The sequence below is a fragment of the Aulonocara sp. 'chitande type north' Nkhata Bay genome, linkage group LG6 (genome assembly GCF_057382095.1).
Source record: "Aulonocara sp. 'chitande type north' Nkhata Bay isolate Kocher_YH1m ecotype deep benthic linkage group LG6, A_spYH_male_GT1.1, whole genome shotgun sequence".
Lineage (NCBI taxonomy): Eukaryota > Metazoa > Chordata > Actinopteri > Cichliformes > Cichlidae > Aulonocara > Aulonocara sp. 'chitande type north' Nkhata Bay.
Genome location: NC_141349.1, coordinates 30,937,045 through 30,952,657, shown reverse-complemented (window position 1 = coordinate 30,952,657; position 15,613 = coordinate 30,937,045). Strand labels below are relative to the sequence as shown.

Here is a 15,613-nt window from a genome sequence, read left to right as displayed (position 1 = left end):
AAAGCTTAATACTAAAAAATAGATATATTAGCTGTATGATACCAGTAGGCCAGCTCTAATAATAATTTGGTATGGCTTCGCGGGCCAGAGTTTGACACCTATGCTTTACAGCATTATTTCATCTAATAATATTTCTCACAGTATTGATACTGCATTACAGTTGTTTATTGAAGATGTCCATTTGAGGATCCTTCCATTATGTTAACTTTTATTACAAGTACGGTTGGAAGTATTTTATACACATTGCATATCTGTGCTCATTTTGAGTTGATGTTCGGTTCATTAAGGGTTTTAAGCTTCACTGGCGTGACTGTCCAGGTGATACATGCTGAGGGAAACTAGAACATAGAAGGATAACTGCAATGCATGCTTACAGTACATAATAATACATATAATCTAGGAATAGGCCTGAGCAGAGGCCCAAATGTTTCCAGCTTCTTGTTGCAAACCTGTTGCATTTTATTCTACTTGGCAACAGATGACTGGAGGCGATAACCAGCACTCAGATACTCTGAGGGCTTAAGATTATTACCTTGTATGGAAGGTGTTATCAAAATGAGAAGTTCTATGTCTGTTTATAGCTATTAAAGATGTACGATTAACTGTGAATTTAATTGGGGGGGGGGCGGGGGGGGGGGGCGTGTACCCCACTGCTTTATAAGTATCCACAAATCCAAAATCTGGCAATGGCTACAAGCAGTGTGCATTAGTAGCAAGTTTCCCTGTCAAAGGTGATTTTAGTTTGACTGCTGCCTGGTTACCCATCAGTGGCAATGCCTTTTTTTAAAAAAAAAAAAAAACCTTTTCAAGTTAACCCAGACTAGTTTGCATAATGACTGGAAATCATTATGCAAACTAAGGGCAGACAGGAAGGAGATAATATATCCAAAGGCCTCTAGATTTCCCAGTTTTCCTCTGCATGCCATGGTAAATGGACTGGTAGTTTAATGGCACTTGCCCACTCCCACAGAGCACTCAGAGATTTTAAATGCTTTTGCTGATCAATCTCACAAACGTCGATGGAGCCTAGTACACCTGACAGTTAATGTGCCAACACCCCTAACCGAATTACACGGGTGGATGAGTTATTTAAAAACACACCACCTCACTCAGAGTTGTTATGAAGGGGGAAACTACCCAGAGATCAAACAATTAACCTCAGCACGTATCAATAAAGTCAGAGTTTGGAAACTATTTTCGTGGTCGTCATAGTTTTCCAAGAATAGCTACATAGGCAGAGACCACCCCCACTAACTTCTGATGCACATCCAGTCATGTAACAGGCCTGAAACACGACAAACCATTCATTTTAGAAAAGATCATCAAGGGTTACTCCTGGTAGGCTTTCAAGAGGTTAATGCTCTAATGCCGTCCATCTTAACATGGGGATTGAAGTCTAGAGGTTGCCCCTGGATGACTTGAACTGCTGACTTTCAAATTAATATATGACCTAGTCTACGTCGTGAGCCACAGTCTCCTCTTCACTTTAACCAAAAAAATAAATAAATAAATCTTACCTCAGGTTTAAAACAGCAACTTTCATCCTTCACAGTATGTTTATGATCATTCAGTTGACTGTATTAGGCATCTATGTATCATTCAAGTCACACTCACACATTTAATAGGTGCTGACAGTCGTTGTGTGTGTGCTCATAGAAACGATACAGTGTCAGTAGACGGTGTTTTTAATGGAGGAAACCTTTGTGCATCAGTCCAAAGCTTTCAAGTTCAGCTGAGGTTAAAAAAAAAAAAAAACAATCACAATTGAGCTGAGGAAATTAAAGGATCATTAAAGACTGATTATCGCTACCCCCGGTGATGAGAAAGCAAACCAGGTTAATTAAAATCCAAACATTAAAGTTAAAAAATAAATAATCCACTGGCATGGTTAAAATATTAAGGAAGATGTTGCACATAAAAGGAAAAATGTTAAGAGTCGTCAGTCTGTGACGTTCATACTTAACTTTGCATCTGTGGTCCTTATTTGGCAAGAGGAAGAACATTGCTAGGTTTTTTGCTACATTAACAACACAAAGACTGCACAGTGAAGGAGTTAAAACATTCTTAGTTATCAAGTACCAAAAACCCACCCAGAAAGAGTCCAAGGTGTCTTTTTAAGATCAGCAGCTGAGGTGAGAGCGGAAGAGCTAGCCAAACTAGCCAATAGCTACATTTAGTCAGAGTGTGTTCAGTTCATCAGTAATCAATAATCAGCACATGAACAAGTTCTTACAAAGAGAAAATCCTTTTCCTGTGCAAAGCTCTGAAGGAGGACGCCTTAGTAGATCGTACTGTTCATCGAGTTCTCGTACTGTTGGCTGTGAATGGCAGAAAGTCCTTTGATTCAAACCAGTCAGACCAGAGTCTTCCTTGGTCAGTGCAGATAGCTAGTGTTGTACTGGAAGGAGGCCATCCGAACCCGATTGCGCAGCCTCTGGATCTCCAGCTCCTGGAAGTAGTCGTCCTCGTTGTTCTGGATTATGATTCTTTGCAATTCGCCGATTTCACGCTCCATCCTGGAACGCAGCTCTCGCTTCATCTTCAGCAGTGCCTGCGGGGAAAAAAAGAAAGAAAATAAACTGTAAATCTTTAAATTATTTAAATGATTGATCATTTGTGTTTTCTGGCATATAAACTGTGTATGTTGTTTGTCCTGCGGTTTCCATGACTACAGTGCAACAGCAAAGAACTGTGGTTTATGAGGATCTCTAAGAGTGGACTGAGAAAATTCAGTGTAATATATTTAGTTTTGATATGCTGCATACCATGCACAGGAAAATCTGTGGATTCACATGAAATCACATAAAAACTCTATACAGTTTATACAATTCCCTCTTGGATGTCCTACAGCTGGGACCCAGTTCTGGCTTCATCCTGAAAAACTACTACCAAAAATAACTTCAAATCGCTGCATTTCCTTTTATACAAATGCTTTTTATGGTTGTGAGAAACTGGGTGTGCAAAAAAAAAAAAAAAATGTACAGTTGATGCTGCTGCCTGGTTTTGACAACTATTTGTTTGGATTTCTGGACAATTGCTGCGGTACTGCATTCTCTACCTGCAGAGCATGCAGGTGAGTTTAAAGGGTGCCCTCTGCTGGACCGTATAGCAAATTACATTGATTTCTTTAATGCGTTTTGACGGGATCAGGTGCAATTTGAACATTTAATTTTCCTACTTTCTAACAAATATTTAAATTAACAATAAGCAGCAGTAACAAGTATATAAATTACCTTTTCTTGAGCTTTTTTCCGAACCTGGATGTCCTGCCGCTCTTGTGCAAGTTTTTCAGCTAGCAGTGAAAACTGAAAGAGAGACAGCACATCACCGACTTCACCTGGAATGGGTGTGTCGTCGCCTTTATTTTGAAATGGCAGAAAGCTGCATCTTACCTGATCTTTATAATAGTTCTCCATGGACTTGATCTGATCCTCGTGTCGTCTCTGCTGTTCCAGTCGCTGCTCTCTGGCATAAGCTCTCTGCTCTCTCAACCGATTCTTCTGTATCTCCAAACCCTCGTCGAATAGCTGCCGAAACATCTGCAAACACACACAGACACACTTTAGTCATCACTCAAATTAGCCCAAACTTTACTGATGTCTACTTGATAAATAATAAATAATCTACAGCAGTCCAGTAACTATAAATATCTGTTGTAAACCTTTTTTCATTTTCATATTTATCTATTTACAGGGAGCTGCTGAAAATGGGAAAATAAGCTGGTGGCTCAAATTTCCTGTACTGCTCCTTTCAAACACCCACACCAGTATTTGATGTTAAGAATTTTTCAGGGCACGTTTCAAACTTTATTGCTTAGAGTCAGAAACAGTCTGGACTCAGGGGACATGGGGTACGATATTAAGTCCACTGTAGAAAGTAGAAGCCGTCAAATAAATCCAGCATTTACTGTTTCAGCTTGTTAACTGAGATCAGTGGATACATTTCTACCTTTACAGCAATAAAATGTCTTTATGCTGTCACATGGTGAGTTTGTTAATATCACATCAGGCACCAGCATGCACATTTTTAAAACAAAGAGGAACATCATGATTATGAGTAAATAATTACTTGTCTTTAGTCCTAAACTGTCCCTTCAGTACCCACCCTCTCCTCCTTGGTGCGAGCCCTCATGAGGCGGGCTCGGTGCTGAACATGATAGTCGTTGTGGTACTTCTTGGCTCGAGCTATCTGCTGTCTCTGGTCCCTCAGCCTGTTCTGCGTCGACTTCTGCTGCTGGATTCGCTCTTTGAAGTCTCTCTAAATGATCGAAAGGTCAGTTAGAGAAATGCTGTCCAGCACAGGCAGGTAGAGCATGTGTCCTGCACTTTTTTTTTGCACAGCAACAGGACGCCATTGCAGAGCCAGCTTGACTTTGGTGTCTTTTATGTTGAAAGGTTTGAGAAATGATTTTTACTCAGTGTTGCCAGGTTTTTGGCACCTGCACCAGACGATGTTTGGTCGAAATGTGTAGGATCAGGTTTAGTTTTGAAAAGGGGACAGCAGTGGACTGTAGTGTAACTGTCTGATATGTTAAAGCTCACCAGGCGCCTGCTGTGGTCCTGTCCTTTATGAACGAGCTCAGCCAGCAGATCGTGTTTCCTCTGAGCTTCCTCCAACTGGAAGTTTAATTACATATTTATTAATGAGGCCATTCATCAGATGATCTAGTACAGGTCAAAAATGCACCAGACATGTAATGACCACTGTCCTACCTCTCTGGAGAGTTTGCTGCGATGCCGACTGTGATTGGACGACATTACGTGGAGTCTGTCCACCTGCTGCATTTGCTGCTCCCACATTCGACCCAGGGCGTGAGGTGAGATGTGAAGGTGAGGCAACTCATTCCGGAGCACCGGGAGAAGCTCATTCTCCATTATTCTCACTGTAGAGACACATGAAGCACAGAGAAGAACATTTATTTATTGTTTGTGACAAACTAACAACTAACGTACTTCAGTGCAATCCTCCATTCAACATATCCGTCTCTTTTATTAGACTCCACGGATGGCATTTACTACAATAAGAATAAAAGTTATACCCATTCCAAAGCAGATTAACCAGAAACGTGTCTAATTGGATTAAGTCTTTTTCTGTTTACAACTCAAACATCAGCTCAACAGGGAAGCCAACATCAAACCTGGTGTGTGTGCCTTTTTATGTGGGGCTTTACAAGAATGTCATTACTTGTCCTATATCCAGACACTTTTCATCTTTTCTTCAGATTCTAAAGTTAGACACAGTGAGTAGCTCTTCAGAGGGACATCATCAGGTTTACATGTCAACATCATCTGCCTACACGCCCAAGGGGTGGAAACTTCAGCCATCACAAAGTCACAAGATACTCAACATTTATGTCTGGAAAAACTACCACAAATTACAGGAAATGCAGCTGATGATTCTCTCTTTTTGAATCTCAGATAGAAACCTGTGGCTCAAAAAGAGATACTAGTTGAACCATCCCCAAGAAACCCAGTAAGGAAACTAGATTAAACAAAAACTCAAAACCACAGTTTTAAAGGTTAAACTAAGAATACAAGACTGCAGAACAACTCTCACACAAAATTAAACTAACTCTCTGTTTAGAAGTGGTGCAAATTATGTAAATGTTATTTATCAGCAAATTGAAATCTGGTATGAGTGTGCACTCATTATCCGAGGATCACAGGATATAGGATATTTCCTAAAGCATTGTTTTCCTTGACCTCATTACTTTTTCTAGCAAAGTCGGGGGGAGTGTTAAAGAAAGACAGACAATAACAGAGGTTCACTTCCACACAACAAAAGCAAATACAGAAAGAATAGTTGCAATGTTTGAGTGTAACAATAATACATTATGACCCGGTCTGTCTTAAAGTATGTGTTTTTGGTTGGTACTGTTGCCATGGCGACAAGGAAGTAAGGGACCAACCGTCAGGTCAGTTCAGATGCACACGGGCGTTGGTGAATAATCTACTTCCATCTAATTTGGATTCTCTGTGCATCGCTATGAATGATTTACACAGCCAAACCTGTGTAATAGTCATGCATAACATGTGATATTTGCAGTGTGGAAGATACAGAGGCGTTGTAATATCTGTGTCAATTTATTGGTAAATGTCCACAAATGTTTCAGGCTAGTCTCTTCATCTTCATTCTTAGCATCAAGAAGCAACCCACTGACAAACGGAAACAACAAACACACAAACGAGAACACTCACCAAAAGAGAATCATTGCTTCAGCATGCCCAAATCTTCTGAATTTAGACCCATCACCAAAACACTTTTTCCTTCGCCATTTTTAAAAAATATCTGTTTCTTCTCAATCTAAAATCAATTTGCCAAACGTTCCATATCTTCAACCATTTAAAGGCTATGAAGTTATAAAGCCATTATAAAGACATTAGCATCCTGACATTAATTTAAAGACCTTCAAGTAAATCTGCCAGAGAATTAAGTAAGCAGTGATCACATTCAGCAACTCTTTCTAAGCTTTGCTTTACATCATTCAACTACACTCAAGTACTCTGAACTCCATCCTCCACTCCACCGTCTCCTGTATTTCACCATCTGTAGATGATCAGTCCTTTTGTTTCTCAGCTCTTTTTTCTGATGCATTTCAGAAAAGCTCCACATTACACAGTAGATGAGGAGTCCATTCAGCTGATGAAGACTTGCCTAATGTCCAACAGAAAGTGCTGCAGCAGCAAACACACTTGGTGTCCTTACCTCTGAATCTACCAGAAGTGCTATTTCTGTGATTATCAGAGGGCCAGCCAGCCCGAAATACAAACATTCATAAAACCTAAACACTGGTTAATGCTAAAGCTGAGTGATCACAGCCAAACAGAACAGTTTCCAAACCCTCAGCCTCACCCACAACTTACTTGATGGAGCTTTCCTGGGAGCCTCCAGTCGTCTCTGCCCTGGAGTGGTTTGTGCAGTACGCTGTGATTTATGCTGAGCTTTCACTTTAGCTGGTGAGGGTCTGGGGTCTGGCGAAACATCCTTTAGTATGGCCTCTCTGTATTCTCGCTCCTGCACACACACAGTCCTAGTTTAGTAAACTAGAACAAACGACTCTACGCTCACAACTAAACAGAAGGATTCACAGAGATTAATATAACTGCTTCTTTAACATTTTGACATATTGCTTTAAAAGAGCGGTCTCCAACCTTTTTTGCGCCATGGACCGGTTTATGCCCGACAATATTTTCACGGACCGGCCTTTAAGGTGTCGCGGATAAATACAACAAAATAAAACTAGTACTGGTACCGAAAAAAAAGAAGATTTATTCATAACACACGTGAAAAGACCCAGGAAAACCGAGTTAAGGATAAAAACGATAACAAAATAACGCTGAAAACCGATAAAAACCCTGAAAACCATACATTTCACACACGAGCCTCAACTCTCGCGGCCCGGTACCAAACGACTCACGGACCGGGACCAGTCCGAGGCCCGGGGGTTGGGGACCGCTGCTTTAAAAGGGAAATCTTGTTGTTTATGTTTATAAAAGTCTTAAGTAAAATACGCCTAAAATTAAGGGGAGTTTTTATTTTTCTAGTAATTTTTTTTCATTTACTTATTTGGAAATTTTCTTTGAATGCATCCCAAAACATTTACTGTACCATAGTTCACTGATTTTTGTTTAAATAGATTCAACTTTGTATTCTCTGTGAACCAATATGCTTTCCCTCCGCAGACATTAGAGATTTTTTTTTCTACTTATGTTATCTCAAAGGTCTACCTATTTTTTAGAATATACCATCTTTTTTTTCTTCTTTTTTTTTTGGACCCAGGGTAGGTTTTACTTTTTTAATAATTAAATAATCTTTAACAGAAAACCGTAGATTTATAACTTACAGCTTCCTGAGCTTTGATGCGAGCCTTATCTAACTCTTTACGTTCTTTTTCTTCATATCTTTTTAGCTCTTCCTCGTACGCTTCGTTCTCCAGATACTGAAAAAGAGAAATAATCATTTTATTTTCAAAGCATATGAAAGTAATCAAGCAACTTCACCATATTGCTCACATTTGCGTATGGCATCTTTAAATTTGCACAGTATATTTGCCAAATATGACATTTTTTTTCAGTTGCAAAAACGTTCATGACTAAATTTGATCATTATTGTCCTTTAACTACTCTTAAAAGTCAGTTTAGCATCTAATTGATTATCTTGTAATATTTAGTGCACTAGTACTGTACCTTGTCATGTTTTCTGTGAGATGGTCTGTGGTGTAGCTCTCCTCGCCTTGATCGATCAGACGCTGTGAGTTTGGACTGTCTCCCATCATCCAAGCTAAGAGCCTCTGCCATCACATCCTCCAGCTGTCCCTGCAGGGAACGACGGACTCGTGGAGGGGAAGGGGATAAGGAGCGTGCTCGGTGGGTAGACTCAAAATCAGGTGCTCCTGAAACAGTTAAATGTGTATTTCACCAATTTCATTAATTTGCATGAGATCCAGAATGGTTAAGATTAGGGATGGGTATCGTTTAGGTTTTATCCGATACTGGTGCCAAATCGGTACTTTTGAAACGGTGCCGGTGCTTAAACGGTGCTCAAACCGGTGCTTAAAGAATGGAGAACACAAACTTTGTCCAAAAACCTCTCATGTTCAGCTGTTTTTTTTTTGTAAAAAGATAACAATGTTAGCCTTTTCTGCAGCTATGGGGCATATATGGCATCACTCTTGGCTGGAAGCAGTGCTTCAACAATGGAAAAAACACAAACTTTGTCCAAAAACCTCTCATGTTTAACTGTTTTCCACTTCTTCTTTGGTCATTTTAGCCTTTTTGGCCAGGGTGAAGAGAGTATCTGCCATCAAACAAGAGGACAGCCGCATGTAACTACGACAGTGTTTGCTAGTTCACCTTATGCATTAATGTAATAACGTCGTTAGCCTACTCAACGTAAATCACACAAGAACAACATTAAGCTACTCACACAGAGTAGAACGGCTGCTGCTGCCATCAAATACGGCGCATTTCTCGGCTTTTAAAAAAACGCTATGCATCGCCAGGTGTTTCATGAGATTCGAGGTGTTACCTCCTTTGACAGTATCACAGTATCAGCTTAAAGCACTTGTTGCTGCTGAGTTTGCATATTTTGCTGTGAAGTACAGCCAGACTTTTAACCGCTTCGCCTTGGACATTTTTAATCTGTAGCTCTGCGCTAACAGAATGTACGTACCTGGCCCCGCCTACTATCCTCGGAAACGTAAAACGATTGGCTAAAAGTGTATCACAGCTCAGGAAAAAAAAGCACCGAAATAAAGCACCGAAATGTGCGCTGCTTTTCGGTCTGGTTACTACCGTTTATGTCAGAACCGGTGCCATCATGGCACCGGACACCGGTACCCATCCCTAGTTAAGATAGTATTTTCTAAGAACAATATAAAGACCTACAACAAGATTTTTAAAATCAACTGGAAATCCTTTTTTCACCAACCAGGCAATGTGATGTGGTAAAAATTAATAATAAAAGTTGTGGCATTTGTTAGTAGTTTACTGTCAAAATTGAAAAGAACAACAACAAAGTTTGTGCTCAAAAATGTGTGCACACCTGTGTCCTGTCTTGAAGTCCTGCGACGCTCCATGATGCTGTCGCTGTGGTGCGACTGCTTGTCCTCCTCTCTGACCTCGGTGGACTCTCCAGTTTCCCCCAGAACTCGTTTAAGCATCTACATTAATTACACAAGACTTAAAATATCGTAACCAGTACTCACTCGAGAACAGTGACACAACTGAGTTGTGAACTCGCTGATCACTTCAGTCAACTAAATGCAAACATACCTGATCGAGTTCTTCTAGTCGATGGGAGAGGTTTTCAGATATCTCATGCAACTCTTGTTCTGCCTGCTTGTTCCTTTTTCGATTATAAGACAGAGGCTCTTCAAAATCCTCTTGTGCTGTCCTGCTACTGCTTGGCCAGGGCAATAATATATAGCATAAAGAAGATAGTTAGGAAATCAAAAGCATAACATTCACCACACTGCCTCCACATAACAATCTGAATCTGTGATAGATTCTGTTTTTTCCCCATAGCTTTCTTCTATTCGGTTTACCTCTCAGGGTGAGTTACAAAGTCTTCCTTGAGAGCAGTTCTTTCTCTACAGTGTATCCTTCTGTCCTTTAATCTTCGTGTGCAACTCAAATTCTCCTCATCTTCCTCTTCAGTGTCTGGTGGAGAAGGGGTGGCAGGTGTCGTCCCATCTTGCAGGGTGAGGAAAAGCACATCTGGTTGTGTTCGGAATAAAACCCTCCTGGGACCTCCGTTAGTCGGCTAAGAATAGAAAGAAGAAAAGCGTCAATTTGACTTAAACTGTGTATCTGAGTATTACTGTACATGCTAATTAACCACCACATCTAGCACACAAGTTTACAATTTACCATTAGATGGTATATTAAAACTGTAAAATTGGTACAAGTGAAGTCTTACTGCTTGCACTCTCACCTCCAGCGTCTCTCCCTCCACTTCTGTCTCAACTCTCTGCTGGCTGGTTGAAGATTTCTCACTTACAGCTGAAAATTAAACAAAACTATGTGATGCTTCACTTAATCTCCAATCATGTTTTCATCACTTTCATCACAATTCACTTGAAATTGTGTCCTTATCGACTGTGGTGTGCTTTGACTCACCAGGGGACTGGCAGTGGGTAGGAGACTGTAGTCCATTAGTTTCAGCCACTAGTTTTGAAGTCTGTGAAAAGAGGAGTGAAAAAATAAGGAGAAAGCATAAAGAGTTTTAGGCAAAACTGAGCAGAAGTCATTCACATTCATTACAAAGACTTAGATTTAGCACTAAACATAATCTGCAGCACTCAAAACTCAACTCTACAAAATAATCAGAAACCTAAGAAGGCTTTTTAGAATCTAATATAAGGGCTGATAATCAAAGTACAAAAAAAACTACTCAGAAGAAAGATAAGGGAAAATTAACTTGGTGCTTGTTTCTGTGTACTTTGTGCTGTAGAAGGTCAGACTCACGTCAGACCTGTTAGCATAGATAGTTTTACAGATCACAACAGCATAAACATGGCACTTCCTGATTCCAGAGACTTCCTCATTAAGTGATGAACAGATGTAAACCGACTTGAAACATGCTGGAAAAATGCTAATCTTTTAGCAGATATTATCTTATAACCAAGTTCTGCTTGCAGACAACAGATACTCAAAACACAAATATATATAAAGGTTCAGCAAGTGAATGTTGAAGACATTCAGAAAATGTGAACGTCAAAATGAAGTGCATTACTGGAGTAACTTATGTTGTCAGAGAAGCCAAGTCAGCATAAGCTCATCCTTCCTTTATTTGAATTGGAGTCACCAAAGTGGGAAGTGTGTGTATGATAGGAAAAGTATAGAATATTAACACAACACACCAGTTGTAAAACTTTGCATGTCGTTTTAAACTGCAGTTCACAGCAGACAGAACACATAAAACACTTCAACCTTATCATACTGTATTTAAAGGATACCTCTGTAGTGATGAGGCTGACTTCCTCCTCTGTGTGCTGTTCTTTGACACCAGCAGCTGTGGGGAGTTGATCGGGTAAGTGAGGGCCTACAATGGGAGTGTGGGGAGTGTTGGACTGGTTTGGTGGCTGCAGTGCAATGGCTGAGTATATTGGTTCAGTCTGTGGAGCTTCATCATTGTCCACAGGACCAGAGGTGGTTGCTGCATCTGAGGTTGGGGGAGGGACAGCCAGTCCTTGGATTAAAAGGTAGCTCACCTGGACTTTTAATAAAGCATCAAACTGTCTATGTCTTCTTATACATTTCCAAAATATCAAACACAAAATTTTTTGAAGAAACTGTGGAAAATTATAATTTTTTGTTATATGTACAAAGAAATAAAGTATTATCCCCAAAACAATCACTGTCATTGAGGCAAAGCAAGCCTTACCTTCTTTTTTATCTATGAATGTGCGCGCAGACACGCCCAGCCCGATGAGCTCGCTGGCTGACCCCACCTCCTCACCATTCCAGGAGTGGATGGACTGTTTACTGGACTGGACGGCAGACCTGAATAATGAGAGCATTCAGACTGTATCAGATTAATTACCGACAAGTTTTTCAACTTTAACAAGCCACCTCTGTAATCTTCACAGCACGTGCGTATCTCTCTTTCTCAGATGATTAGAGTGGGCAACCCATAAGGACAAATTTCTACTAAATTCAACTGCAGCACAAGAAGTCTAGAAAAAAATTAAACTTAGACATTAAAATGCCAGTTAATTATATTTTTAAGATACAAGGCTTAGAAAAGATTACCAGTAATTATAACGGGTGTGTAGAATGACTCAGACATGTGCTGTATCAGTACTTTTGTTCATTTCTTATTATTCTTAAAAAAACATGAATATTAAGAGTTCTGAAGAGAATTAATAAAGCAGTGGTCCAAGCAGCACCATAAAAAAACTCAAACATGTTTTGATGTCTTTCATCTATTATGACAGCCATTAACATTTTATTATTTACACTGCTGTTAAAAGGCTGCTGTGTCAACAGGGTGTAGAGCAGGATGTGCTCTAAAGCTGAATGATGGCGGTCTGAGTCATCAATATCAGACCTGTCTGTCAGTGGTGTTTTGGTTCATGGGAAGAAAACAAACAGTAATATTCTTCTACATTGTACTGAGACTTGTGTAAAGTCTATAAAACATGTCTGTGCTTACTCTGCACTTGATGACAAGGACGCCACCTCCAGCTTTGTCTCCTTCTGCTCTGTAGCATCACATCCAGGCGGATCATTGATGTCACCGTGTGCATCCTCACTGAGACTGCCATTCTGCTCCTCTGAAAAACATGAATTTTGCAAATGACAGAGGTAGAAACAGAAAAGGCACTAATTTAAAAGAGAGCAAAAGTAGTGATAACAACATGTTTCGTGGAAATTTAAAGAGAAACAAACTCATACAGAGTCAGAAACCCCCCCTCACCAAATGTCAAAGTGCTAACCTCAAAGAGTCACAGTTATAAATGTCTGACAAACACTAAAAAAAAAACAGATTGTAATTTTACTACTTAACTACTCTACTCAAACAAAGAGAGGCAGGAGTGCAGCTTTTATGCCTCCTAACAAAAAGCATTTTATAATGTATAAAAACACTACAAAAGTCCTTTAGAAACACTAAGCTGTGCCACTATAGACATTTGAAATCATATAGTTTTAATTGCCTTTCAAAGTAAAAGCAAATGAGGAAAAGATGAGGGAAAAGCAACAATTTCATTTTCCTACCACTGTTCGGCGACCCGTCATTTATCTCCTCGTTCAGATATTCCAAGAGGCCATCAAAGATTTCCAAGAGGTTCTTAACCGACTCTTTATCCCCTCTGACAACATTTTCTCCTGAAAACAAACTCATACTCATTAAAGTCTTGTTTCTGCAACATCTGCCATGCAGTACAAATTGAATGACTTTCATGATGATCTCAACTTCATTTAAGTTAATGTTGCACAGATGTGAAACAGTGATTCATATTTGCGCTTCTCTGACATGCACATTCAAAATTTTAAACCTATATTATTAACTCCTTGTTTTTACAAATTATTTTTTTTCTCTTACCTGTAATATGTGAGAGGCTGATTTGAAGGTAATCCAAGGACAGAGAATCAATCACACATTGGACATTGTGGACATCTTCCTCTTGACTACATGGCACTGCAATATAATCTAAACATATAAAAAACAAACAAGCATCTGATTAACCAAATGCTCAATGAATTAATTAATGCATACATGCTGAACTTCCCCCTTCAACTTAACAATAAAGAAAACAGGGTCTTAGAAAGCAATCTTACAAAACTAATCTCCCAACTAAAGTCATAGTTGGACTGTGCAATAATTTTATTTTAATTTGAATTACAACTTTTGCTTCCACATATAATGAAAGTTAAACAATTATTGTTCTGGATTATATGTTTTGCAATAATTCACTCATTTCCCTTTTAGCACATCTTGTCTTTTACTTTTGTCCTTCCATGAAAGTTCAGTTAACTCCCTGTAGCAAGTGCAGTCCAGTTTTTTTATTTGTTTGAATTGGTTTGTTTTTAAATTTTTATTTATCCAGGTTTTTCTCAAATACTGTGAGTACTTTTGTTAAACGATTGTAATGTCAGTATTGTTTAAAAGATTGTAAATTTGATTAATGCCATAGTACTGTTAACTCTGGAACTGGAATTTCTCTTAAGACTGTAGCCCCCTTACTTGATTACATGATTACCTGCAACAGTAATGCCCCCCATGCTCCGCCATCTATAGACATTAGACATGTCAAAATCTCAAGATACTGAGTTACAAAGGTATGAACAGAGACATTTTTACACTTTTGCTTAAAAAAAATGTAAAAGCGGACATCTGCCAGATCTGTAACTTCTTCTTACCTGGAACTTTCTCCCCCAGGATGTTCTCATACAGGGCAATGAAAACATCTGCATTACAGTCCGTAAGTTTCTTCAGCCTCAGGTTTACGTGACATTTGCTGAGAAGATCATTTGCCACATCAACCCAATCTGTAGACAAAAAAAAAGAGAAGTCACGTTCATTCATATAACAGCAACTCGAGAACTTATTTCTCTGACGTAATCATGGAGTATAAAAGAAATTACAAAAGCAGAGCCCTTGTCATCACTTCGAGTGGAAAACTCGCTTTAATTAAAAAAAATACATCGAGGTTATCGAGCATGAAGAGTTTAATTAACTTTTGTATAACTCATTTCAATGACATTAAGTGGTTCTTCTATCACAACGCCTTTTAAGTTTGCCTCAATCACGACCGCCCCCGGCAAACTTAAGTCTGAGAGCGGGGCGGGGGTAGTCTTTACCTACTATCTACGCTAGCCGCCGGCTAAAACTGTTGATTTGATGGGAACAAATTAAGTTTTAAATAAATAACATCAGTAGTCGTGTTTTGTCCTGAAATCAAAAAACTATCTAAATTTGTCTGCCATCTGTTTCGTTATATTTTATGTTTTTTACGCAACTTCACCGGCTAAGACAACTCAAAAGTAGCTAGCTAAGACTGCTAATGTTTGCTAACACGAACGTGAACATTTTAAGAAAACAACATAAGCAGAGCCCACGTTTTCATCTCTGGTTCTCTCTATAATATATGGATAAATCGCTTATATCAGCCAGGCTTACTGACAAGTGAGGAGTCGCAACTTTAACCGTGTGCTAACGTTAGCTCTAAGTCAGCGTTACGTGTCATTAGCTTTCCCCGGAGTTGGAGGGTCTTCTGCCTTACCTCTCTCTCCCTCCTGGGTTCCCATGAAACAGCTGTCTGCAGCAGGCAGATGGGGCTGACAAAAATCTACTAGCTGTAAAAGAGAGTCCTGTAAACGCCTGGACCGAGCGCTAAAATCCGTTTTGTTGTGGTTTTCGGTAACTGGGAGAAGGAACCATCGTTTGAAAGTGAAAAGTCTTCTGATTGGACATTAGCTCGTTCTTTGTTTCCGGAAGTGCCTTTCGATTGGTACGTACCGCCCCCTACTGGTACCAATACTCCAACCTCCATAGACAATGACAACAACAGTACCACGAGGGGTAGGATTACAAGTAAGTACATCAGAAGGACTGAGGTGTCCTTCTGATATCGTTCTCGTCCTTCTGTAGTGGATATCTTGGACAA

The 15,613-nt window shown here is 39.6% G+C and overlaps 1 protein-coding gene across 1 annotated transcript; it reads right to left on the bottom strand.

Moving 5' to 3' along the window:
* Nucleotides 1-1,667: 1,667 nt before the first annotated feature.
* On the bottom strand, nt 1,668-15,442 carry LOC147328121 (centrosomal protein of 95 kDa-like). The gene is made up of 21 exons (XM_086296280.1): nt 15,230-15,442; nt 14,367-14,495; nt 13,549-13,656; nt 13,221-13,331; nt 12,658-12,778; nt 11,887-12,005; nt 11,459-11,664; nt 10,620-10,680; nt 10,435-10,502; nt 10,046-10,263; nt 9,774-9,900; nt 9,544-9,661; nt 8,187-8,392; nt 7,844-7,939; nt 6,864-7,014; nt 4,713-4,882; nt 4,542-4,616; nt 4,105-4,257; nt 3,393-3,539; nt 3,234-3,305; nt 1,668-2,551 (listed from the first exon to the last, which is right to left on the bottom strand). The coding sequence occupies exons 1-21, from the start codon at nt 15,252-15,254 to the stop codon at nt 2,375-2,377; spliced, it is 2,658 nt and encodes an 885-aa protein (XP_086152406.1). The 5' UTR covers nt 15,255-15,442; the 3' UTR covers nt 1,668-2,374.
* Nucleotides 15,443-15,613: the final 171 nt, after the last annotated feature.